Genomic DNA, 11,535 nt, shown 5'->3' with positions numbered 1-11,535 from the left:
ATTCTTCTCTTCTGGGCTGCAGTGGACACAGCAAGCTGATGAGCACAAAGCTGGCCATGCAGCTGCAGCAAGCAGCCCATGGTGGGAAGGGGATGCAAAGCTGGGCTGCAGATGCAGGAATCAAGGGAAGCTTCTCATGATGAGGCGTTGCCTCCATGCTCACTGCTTCCAGGCCATGTGCTACTTCTCCAAGACCTTCCTCGGTGTCTCTGTGCTGTGGTGGAGGCTCTTGACCTGCCACTCTGCAGTCGTCCTGCATCCTGGAGTCCTAATGGCAGTATGGCAGAAAAACTGAGCAACTCTCCCCTTCCACCAAGGTTAAGTCCGTCATCTAAACACTCATTAGTTTTGGCTCCACTTTGTTCATGCTTTTTATGACCCAGAGATGTTAATCCCCTATAAGTTACAGTCCAGACAGATCAATCAGCCTAGAGGGCTTTGAGACAGTGATGTCTAGTGCTGAAGCATTACACTTTTCAATTTTCCTACAATTAGGCCAGCATCAGATATTATTGACAAATAAACCATGCAATCAAAGCCTTGAGCCTGTCACGCTGCTATGGAGAGGATCCATTTACATCCCAGGCGACTGCAGGATGCCCGGAGGGAGGGGACGAGGGACAGCCGTACCCCAAGTGCTGGTGGCCCCTGGTTGCCTGCAGCACTGCTACAGGAGCCGTCCCTTTGTAATTATAGGACTCCCTCATTATAATTACTGTTATTTATATAATGGTGGTAAGTGTTTTCAGTGCTGTCAGCAGTTTGGAAAATGCCCAGCCCCATTGCAGCCAAGTATTTCTGGCGTTTCACTGCTGAGAGTCTGGGCTTAAAGTATGATGACCAAGAGCGTGGCTAGACCAGTCCCAGAATAACAGCCCATGTCCTGGTGACCTGAAAGCTTTCTTTGGAAGATTTCTATGCCTTAGGATTGTAGAGGGACATCAAGGTTATGCCTGCTTCCCTCTCACAAGCCACTGCCCTGGGAGTGGCTCATCCTAGAGTCACACCTTGCATGGGCTGACATTCCCTGTCACCTCTGCTGGGTCTCTGGCTGGAGGAGACACTCCTGGCACTAGGTCGTGAGGCACCACCTAGGTCATGTGTCCCTGCAAGGAATCTAGTAATGAGAATATTCTCTGCCTTGTTTTCTCTCTGATTATCTTGTTTAAAAATCTGGAAGAGAGGGAGTGTACAGGGAAAATGAGGGAAGGAGCTGGTGCACAGGAAACACTGGTTTTGTACCTGAGACTCAGGCTTCACTTTATAGGTCAAAGACAGCGGCAAAAAGAATGTATTTAAGCTGCATGTCTGCAAGCGCTGATGTTAGTGGTTGGCTCCTTTGCATTTTAATAGGAAGAAACTCAGGGTATCTCACTTAGGATGCTGAGTCAAATATACAAATGCAGCAAGGAAAAGAATCTGGAGTGTTTTACTAGATGACAAACTGCGTAGGAATCAGTGTTGTGTTTCCTGTAGAGAAAGGAAAAACGTACTGGGATATTATAATTAGTACTAAAGACACAGGAGGTAATTCCTCTCTGCTACTCCATGCAAAATGGAGCACACTTTAAAAAAGGTAGGAAATAGATTAGACAAATTTAACAAACCTGAGAGGATTTGAAGCAATGGCTGCCAGAGAGCGAGCTGGTCTTGTTTGGTGTGCAACAGAGATTAAAGAGGGATGCTATATACCCTCTAGTCTATGTGCAGCTGCTATTAAAGGGATGCTGATCAATTCTTTTACTGTATACTGCTTGGTACATCAAAGAGCACTTGGCTCAGTTTTCAGGGAAAATTGATTTAGAAACAAATGCAAGAAGTTTTCTTTATGGGGTAGATTTAAACAATCATTTCTCAAGAGTGATGCAAGTCTACTTTATCCATTTCATTGATGCAAGTTTCCCCTTTCCCCATCCCCTACCAAGGAGCAGCAATGGCCCCTTTGGACTGTCCTTCTCCCTGGATGAAAGTCACCAGCTATTTTTGGTACTTGTTCTGCACACACAAGGAGTACACCGGTGCATGAGATTTTAGATGGATAACAATTGACTTGAAAATCGCAGGTGCACAGGCATGAGGTGCAACTGGAGTGAAATAAAGGAGCAGTCAAGCCCCTATAGACACCGGGGGGGCATGAGTGAGGTGGCCTATGTGGCACCCTGCCATTTGTGTCCTGTTCTGGGCTCCCCAGCTCAAGAGAGACATGGAGAAAATCCAGCAGAGGGCTACCAAGATGATCAGGTGACTGGAACATCTTTCTTATGAGGAAAGGCTGGAGAACCTGTGGCTGTTTAGCCCGGAGAAGAGCAGACTGACGGGACACCTCATCAACACTCCTGAGTACCTAAAGGGTGGATACATGGACGATGAGGCGACACTTTTTTTCTTCTGTAGTGCTCAGTGACAGGATTAGAGGTAATGGACACAAGCTGGAACACAAAAAGTTTCACCAGAATATAAGGAGCTTCTTTGCTGTTGAGGTGAGGGAGCCCTGGCACAGGCTGCGTAGGGAGGGTGTGGAGGCTCCTTCTCTGGAGGTTTCCAAACCTGTCTGAATATGTTCCTGTGTGATCTGATCGCTGGGAACCTGCTTTAGCAGGGGGTTGGGCTGGACGATCTCCAGAGGTCCCTTCCAACTCCATCCATTCTGTGATTGTATGATTAGCCACACGTGAGATGCTGACGGAACAGGGCACAGCGCTGTGACTTGAGAGCCTTACGCCTCGCCAGGGAAGGTCAGGCTCTGGAAAGGGCCCTCACGGCCCCTGTGGAGAGTGACCGCCCTCTCCCCTTCCCCCGCCTCTGCCCTCCCATCGCACCGTTACGGCCCCAACCGCCTACAATGGCCGTCGGCCCCTGTGGGCGCGCGGCGCACGCGCCAGCCGGCTCCCGGCTTGCCCCAGCCCCAAGGCCTTTCGGGATTTGTAGTTCGGGCGCGGCTCGGGCCCTGGCCGGCTGCGCGGCCAGGGACTCCATTTCCCGTGGGCCCGCGCGCGGCGCACGCGCCGTGCGGCCTGCGGGGCGAGGTTGGGGGGGACGCGGGGCAGCGCAGGTTCCTGTCTGCGCTGGCTGCGGCCTGGCGCTGAGCGGAGGGGCGGCCCCGGCCCCGGCGCAAGACTATGGACCCGGCCGAGGCCGTGCTGCAGGAGAAGGCTCTCAAGTTCATGGTGAGGGGCCGCCGCCGTTGGCGGGGTCGGGCACCTGTGTGCGTGTGTGTGTGTGTGGAAAGGCAGTCGGGGGGAGGGGCGAGGGATGAGGAGGGGCTCTGAGGCGGGAGGTGTGGGGGGAGATGGGGCTAGTGGCCGTGGGGAAGGAGACTTTAGGGGAGGCCGGGCGTCTGAAGTGTGCTGGGCGACTGGCTGGCAGGGGAGGGCGGTGAGCGGGGCCCCGGAGGCCGTGGGGCACGGTAAGGGCGGGGGGCTGCCTGCTGTGGAAGGCCGCGCGCCGGGAACGGGGCCCCCACATCCATGGGAAAGTGCCGTTGTGTTGGGGGGGCGGGTAATGGGCTGCAGGTGCCACCTGGGAGTGGGAGAAGTTCAACTCGAGTGAGGCAGGAGCTGGCAGAGGGGCCCAGACGCACAGGGAGGGGTTGCGTTTGTGTTTTTTGGGGGGTTTTCTCCTTATTTGTTCTCCTTAGACTGTTCTTCTGACTAGTACATTCTCCCTCTGCAGTTTTATTTGGTTTTCCTTCTATCTGCTGTGAGAGCTGTAAATACTAACACTTAAGTCTTTCACCTGCTGCTGCAGCAGCCGCACGTCATTGATAGTGAATGTGAGGAATACTGACATTGTTTAGGTTTTCGAGGTGGTCTTTGGGACAGAAAAGTACCCTTTGGGGGTATTTGCATCCAAGGTGCTCTTCGAATGCAACTAGTTTAATTAGATGTGAGGCAGGATGTGCTCTTAGACTGTAGTTTCATTCTCTTGTTCTTCATTTGTTGATTTTTCCAAGTGTTTTGGCCAGAAACATCCATCATAGAAGTGAAAACAAACTGGTGCCATCTGAACTAAATGTAAATTACTGCTGCCAACTGAATTCAGTGTAAATTTTGGGTGCCCAAAACTCTTCTTTCCCTAAGGATATTACTTAGATGCCTGGCAACACTTGCTAAAAGTTTGTTTTGGATTAATGCTTCCAGGGATGTGGAATTAAATCTAAGCTCATCAAGAAGGAGCAATTCTATTAAACCTTCAGAACATATGCCCAAAATGAAATTGAGGAAACAGTACTTGCAAACTTTATTTTTTAATTGAGCTTCAGAACACTTGTTTGACTTCTGTTTTTTGTTAATCTTGTAGAACTTGCTTCTTTTGGCACTCTTTGACCGTTTTGCAAGTAGTCTCCAAGTTTGTCAGATCCGTAGAGTCTCAGCTTAGCGAAGTGGGAAAATGCTGCGGATACCTGAACAGGCAAAGCAGCAATTAGTAATAAACTACTGTCTTTGATGTGTGATTGGCCAAAGGAGTGTCCCAGATCCTGTTTCGCTTGTGTTTGACCAAGCTTGTTAATTGCAACCTGTCTCTAGATAGTGAGTTTCATATTCTAAAGAGTTTCTGCTGAAATGTTTTTGTCTTCTGCCAGGCAGCACTGTGAAGATGCTAGGCTAACTGCTCTTGTGCTGCTGCTTTTCACCTCCCATGTTAAGGTTTCAATCCAAGGGCTTAGTCCTAGTGTTTGAGATCTTCAGTAAGATTGGGCCTAAGACCTGAGGGAATCACTGACTGTCTTGCAGCTGGCTGTGTTCCACTTGAACAATAAAGCTCCCTGACACTAGGGAGAGAGCTGCTCTTACAGGGGATGCATCTGCTGAGAGCTCCAGATAAAGGGAGGTATTATCAAGATCAGACTGCCCTGAGATAAAAGCTAAACCAAGTTCCTCCATGTTTTATTAAAATGCCTCTTGTGCACAAAATGCTTGTAAAAAGTGGCTTCCCTCTGCCCACTCTGAACGTATTAGGGTATTTTTGCTTACAGGTGATGAGAGTGAGAAAAGCATTTGTTTAACACATCTCAGGTTTTTACTTGAGCATTTTTCTGTCTAAAATCTGACTCCAAGTATGCTGAGGAAATAAAAGTTTTTGTCAGGTTTTAGTGGAGTCTTTTGGTGTGTGTGGAGGTGTGTCACAGGTAGGTTGTTTTGATGCTTGAGGTATCAGCTCCTAGGATCCTAGGAGGCATCTTGTTGTTTCTGCCCTTCAGCACTCAGAAAATGCCTAGGTACTGCAGTCATGGCATTGGTACAGTTATCTACATTGAGATAGTACATCAGCTCGTGCAGCCTCTCAACTAATGCTGAATCATTCACAGTGTATTATTTTGTTCATCCAAGTGAGTGATGATGCTTCACATACGTCTTCCTTATTAGGTGGCTAACAGTTTGGGTTGAGGTGGGATTTGCTATGAATTACTGATTTTTCCCTGAGAGTTTCTCAAGTGTTATCGTAGCTAAATACTAAAATATCTTTTGGAGGCCTGAGGCCTTTTATCTTTCCAGCTTAAGATAGATTTGGTTTTGATCCGCATTTGTGGTAGGTTTCATTTCTTGCTGAAAAGCATCCCCATAGGTGGTAGTATTTTTGTGCTTCTCTGGCAAATTATACTTTTTCCACTTGAAAATGACAGTACTTAATGTTGGCATTGACTTTGAGCAGATCTCCCGAGTCACAAGGTGTCAGGCAAGGCTGACCTGGTGATTTGTATTCATTTTAATGTCTAACTAAAAAAAGATGTCATGTGGAGACTTCATCCAATGCCAATGTTATGAGTGAAATTGCTCTGCTTTAAAGTATTTGGTACATTGAAAGACAAACTGAGCTATTTTTTTTTTTGTTTTTTTTGCCTGTGTCTTCATGTCTGTACAACTTCTTGATGGGAGCAAAAGAAGAATGCCTTCTTCTGGCTGTGTTGACTTGATTACTTGCCAGTGAAATATTATTACATTTATCTGATGTTTGCTACCAGTTATCCATGGTCAGCTACAATGTGTATAATCTAATACTTTTAAGATTTAAGTAATTTATTTAACTTAATTTGCCTACTCAATTTACCTCTACATTGTAAGAAGGCTTAATTTATTTCTGATATTAAATTGCTGTGTATTAGCAGCATGCAATACCAAGCAACTGCTCACCAGGGGAGACTTTTTCCTGGTGAATGAGTGTTTTCTATCGTGTGTTATACATGTCATCTTTCAAAGGGGTTTTTTTGAATGAAAGTTCATGGATTTAAAACGTGACCTTGTAAATTACATAGTCCATTTTTCTGCAGCTACACCAAGGATTTTATTTCCAAGACAGGAACCTGTCTCTGTTCACCTCAGTCTCTTTTCATGTTTCTGCAGTACTACAGATAGCATCACACTCTTTGTGAAGTACAGTGTGTACGAGGCGAATGTGCCTTTTAGCTTAAAAAAATCCTCACCAAAATCCCTCCCAAAATCCCTTGCTTTACAGAGCTCTGGTTTTATGCCTTCAAGAATATGGGATTTCTGTTGTCATAACCATTTACAAAAGTACTAGAAATGAGGTGCTCAATAAGTAACTTTCATATTTGAGTAAAGTGTTTAAAACTATGGATACAGTATTTAAAGGATGAGTGCAATAGGCTCAACTGAGACTTTGATTAAATGTCATATAAAGTAAACTACATATGCCTGCATAGAATAGGAGATATTTTTTCGAAGTAGCTTGAAATGGTTCTGTTAAGTATACGAATGTTCTGATGATTATCTTTTTAATTAAAATGAGAAATCTTTGTTTAAAGTGGCATTCTTTTTTACGGCCTGTTACAGTCTCGGTAACAATCATTTCTTAAGTCTGAACGTTTTTAATTCCAGGAATCCATTTATATAAAACTATGTTTAGACTTAATTAAGGAATGATTCTTACAAAGCTTGTAAATAGCCAGGAATAAAGGGACAGAAAATAAAACTGACATTCACACTTAACAGAATGATTGTTACAAGGTATGTAATATGCTATAAAAATACAATAAAGCCCTTTTTATAAGAGTTCATATTTTTTGTTCCTCATTTTGAAAGGTATTTAAGAAAAATATCAAAGCTCTATGAAGCAACATCTGTTTTCTTGAATGGACTAGTGACAACTTCAGTTGAATTTAATTAGCGTTGCTTGGAGCTGTACCTGACCAGTTTGGGATCCTATCTAGGTTGGTTTGGGAGACAATAGCTTGGTATTTACTGAAGTTTCACTTTGCAAGTTTTGCTGAATGAATCAGTTTGCAGTACTTCATTTAATTTCCTAGCTTATGCATAGGAAGATGTTGATACTAGCATTCTTCAGGAGTGTATTTTTTTTCCATTTCACTCCTAAATTGCCGTTTTCCTTTCTTTCTGGCTGACATGATTCTAGGAGGTCCTGGTGGCCTTCCAGTTTCACAGGAGAAACAAAACCTTTTGAGTGTCTTGTAAGATGCATTTGTAAGTGGGTTGGGTTTTTTTTTGTTGTTTTGTTGATGTTTTCTTTGTATGAGAGAAAATCCTGAGGTTCCTTCATTTTAATATTCACATGTTTGTAGGAGCTCCCACATAACTGACGGGTAACACAGTAAGGAATAGGGAGTGTAATTAGAGGCTGAAAGGTAATGGATTTGCACTGAACCTTAATGATTTATGGTGTCAGTAGGCTTCAGATTCTTAAGGGCTAGGACTTGTTAGCTATTGTTTTAAACATCTGCTTTGAGAACCTTAGTCTTCCTAGTAACAGATTTGTGTCTTGGTCATTGTGGCAGAGAATCCTACGTGTTCAAGCAAGGGTGGCATGCAAGCAATGAAAATAATTTTGTGGAACAGTTGGGATAGCAGAGAGTTGCCTCCTAAATGTGGGGTTGCAAATCCTACTTTGATATTAAACATATGCTTAGTAGTTTTTTCCAGTAGAACTGAACATCCTTTTAGTTTGGGGATTTGTTGGGACTAGTATATTATAAAGAAAATGTTGATTTCTTTTTTTTCCTACCCCAAACCTTGTGCCACAGATTTTTCTGCACTTGGTGCAGGCCTGTGGTACTTCAGCAACTTCACCCTCGCTTCTCTGGTAATGTTTCATTTCAGCCACTTTGCTCCATTAAATGTATGCAATTAGAAAAGCAAATGGCAATTTTGCTATCGCCTCACTGAAGTATTTAGTTTTGTAGACTTAAAAAGCAGAATTTGTTGCACCGTGCTCTCCACACTGTGATATATACTATAAACATCAGAGAGAATAAGCTGACCTTAATATTTGCTTCCCAGACTAAATCGCCGCCTTGCAGCAGTTATTTCCCACTGAATAAAAAGTTTAATTTCACGCCCTGATTAGTGCTAGTATGTGCAGGTGGATATTTATTTTATGCAGCTAAACTAATCTGCCTTGGCAAATTATTTGCCAGTCAGCAGAGCTATAATTCCTCATGAGTATTTGGTACTAAATTATCATTCTCATTAGTAAGATACAGCAGACTGTTCTAACCACAAAGTTTGGTTAGGCAAAGGGTTTCCTAAATAATCCTTGGAAGATGCTTAGTGACCTCAACATTGTCAAGATTGTGTAGTGGTTTGTGATACAAAAAGAGGCGATGAAGATTTCAGAGGAATAAAGGTAAATTATTCTGTAGCTGTGTGTTCTCTCTAGAGGTAGAAACATGCAGTCTTTGGAGATCACCTCTTTAACAGGTGCCTATCGAAGAAAATATGAAATGGCCAACCAAACCAAGCTCTGATCTCTGGGCCATAAATGAGATGAAAATGAAAAGTTACGTTGTTTCCTTTTTTACTTTCAGTATTACCAACTACTGAGGTAGTGGAAAGAATGATTTGAGACTAGAAGTTAAATGGCAGAGGAAACTTCATGGTCTGGTCTCATTTAAAATTTACTTCACGCTCTAAAACCATTTGAAGTGGGAATCAGAAAGTATTTCCTGATATAGGAATATTAACTGAATATGCTTGCCAAGTGAATGTGTTCATCTACTGATTTGTTTTCTTTGGGTTTTACTGTGCTGGTTGTTAGTATCATAACATTTGTTCATGAAAAGTACTTATTTTCTATTACAAGGAGAGTTGTTTATACCTGGAAATTATGAATTTTCATTAAGAACTGAGTGAAGGGATTCCCCTCACTTTTTTCATCTATATTCCAAAGAAATACAAGGAAGAATTTCTTCACTGTGCGGGTGAGGAGCACTGGAACAGGCTGCCTAGATAGGTTGTTGAATCTCCTCTGGAGATAATCAGAACCTACCGGGATGAGGTCCTCTGTGACCTACTCTAGATGGTCCTGGTCTGGCAAGAGGTTGGACTGGATGGTCGCTTCCAACCCTTAAGATTCTGTGATTCTCATCATATTCATTTCCTCAAGTGGTTGCTGCATGGGTATTTAGGGCATAGATGGTCAAGATCATATGCAAGATCAGCAAAACCAGCAAGCTGAGCAAGTTGGTTATATATTTGTATATACATTTATATACAAATTACATTTATATATGTGTTTATATATATAACATATATTGTTTAAAAATTTTCATGCTAAATTCATCAATGTAGATGGAATAAGCAGTTTTCTTGCTTCCTTGTCTGCTTACATTTTGCATTGCACAACTGCATATATCCCTAAACTCCATGTGCACTGGTGAGATTTGTCTAATATTTCACCATTATCAGTGGCAAACTTAACTAACACTCAGTACTTTCTTTCGTCTTCCTCATTTCCTTCTTCCTACAATCCCAGAAGTGCTCAGCAGGGCGTATCATTTATATATTTCAAGAGATTTTACGCAGCTAAACAGCAAGTACTCAACATACAATTAATAATCAAACATGAAGCTGTTTATGTGACAGGATACTGATTAGTGATGAGAACAATTTCTTGATCCCACAAACTGAGAATAAACGTTCTAGGAGTTGCTTTAAATATGTCCTCTTTATTAAACAACAGTGGTTTCTAAAGTTGTCTGAAGTCTTGAGGAACTTAGGTGTTGGATAGATATTACTTGGGCTTTGCAGGAAGAGAGAGCTGAAGCTCTGAAATTTGCCTGGGGTCATGCACTAAAGGAATTTGTTTAGGGTCATATGGTACACTGATCATAGAAGACAGAATAAAAAGAAACCAGTTCTTCTAATAGCTAGCCTTGTGCTTCTGACCATGTTTTGGTTAATTTTACAACTGGCTAGCCACCTGTTAAAATAACACATTTTATCATTAAACAAAATTAATTTTAAAAATGGCTTGAAACTGCCTGATTTTAATGGGATCTGAATATTCTTAGTTTTAATCTGCCTCATGAGGCTTGTCTTTCTTCTGGGAAGTACATTGTTACATCATTAAAATATCATCCCCTACTGAGAGAGAAATCGGTCCCATTCACTAAATGGCAATGCTGAAACAATGACAAGTATTTCTAAAAACTGCATTAAAATTCATTTTTTCTCCTTCATGTGCAAGTTCCGTGGTGCCATTAACCAAGGGGTGCTCAGCCTGCTTGCAGCTGTGTGCACAGTCACATTTGTTAGCTGTGGTGGCAGAAGGTTTGAGAAGCGGCAATGAAGACTTTCAGTTTTAAATGATTTCACTTTTCTGCAGTGGTTTTGCTTGGAAACAAATGATTGATCATAATTTTGTGCTTTCTAGCTGCTTCTAGTCCTCTATACTAAGAATTGAGAAACGTCCAATTTAATTTTCCCTTCTCCTACTGCTGAAACAAAGTCTGTGCATTCATCTTGAGAGAGCAGCAGGAAGGAGAGAACGAGGAAGAATGGGAAAGCTCAGCAAGGGGTCTTTCCAGTCATCTTGAGGGAAGGACAGAAGTGTTTACAGTCTGTGAGCAGGAGCCATGCAACCTCTTGGCAGAATCCACTGGAGTAACCAGTTTGGACTAGCAGAAGCAAAGAACCTTAGTGCTGATTTGATTTCCTTCATCCCACGGTAAGAAAGGAAAAGTTGCAGGGACTTACCATGAAGGAATCTGGTTCTTAAGTGCAGTTGTATGTTATCAGAATAGTAATTTGTGTACTTCTAAGTGCAGACTAGATGGCCCACCTGGAGCAAAACAGATCTGAAGAAGATTGTAGAAAGGGAGTTTGGGAGATGCCAGCCAGTGCAGAGCTCTGGTGTGTTTTTTCCATCAGCTAGCTTTGTGCCTACAGATGGATTCTCTTTGTTTGTAAGAGTCCAATCTCTTGATGTTTGCAGCTAAGGACATAGTTATTCTTAGGGATGGTGAGGGTTTTTTTCAAATATAGGAGGATGGATTAAATACTCAGGAGGAAGGTGGTGTCTGTCTTTGCATGGATAGAAACTAGGAATAGACTGTATTCTGACTAGAAAACCTTCACATTTCGTGTTTTCCCCATGTAGCGACCAAAACAGTCTCTAGTTGTTCCAGAGGAAAATGGTCTAGTGTGAAATTCCCATCATACAATCTAGTCACTCTTAATCTCTGCATGCATTGTTTATAATTTATTGTGAGAGTAGTGCAGAATGGAGCAGTGTTTATGTGGGAGTTGCTTTTAGCTTACGGACAGATGGCCTCGAATTCTT

At 42.8% G+C, this 11,535-nt stretch overlaps 1 protein-coding gene across 4 annotated transcripts in view; it reads left to right on the top strand.

Moving 5' to 3' along the window:
• The first annotated feature begins 3,023 nt into the window (after positions 1-3,023).
• Positions 3,024-11,535, top strand: part of BTRC (beta-transducin repeat containing E3 ubiquitin protein ligase) — a 117,180-nt gene continuing 108,668 nt past the window's right edge. For all 4 annotated transcript variants that reach the window (XM_062001046.1, XM_062001044.1, XM_062001045.1 and 1 more), the window contains exon 1: positions 3,024-3,167. In XM_062001046.1, the coding sequence (XP_061857030.1) occupies positions 3,120-3,167 (48 nt within the window). In that variant the 5' untranslated portion in view covers positions 3,024-3,119. The remainder of the gene's footprint in view (positions 3,168-11,535) is intronic.

Source organism: Colius striatus, chromosome 8 (genome assembly GCF_028858725.1).
Source record: "Colius striatus isolate bColStr4 chromosome 8, bColStr4.1.hap1, whole genome shotgun sequence".
Lineage (NCBI taxonomy): Eukaryota > Metazoa > Chordata > Aves > Coliiformes > Coliidae > Colius > Colius striatus.
The sequence above is the reverse complement of the archived record's forward strand: the minus strand, read 5'-3'. Positions and strand labels throughout refer to the sequence as shown.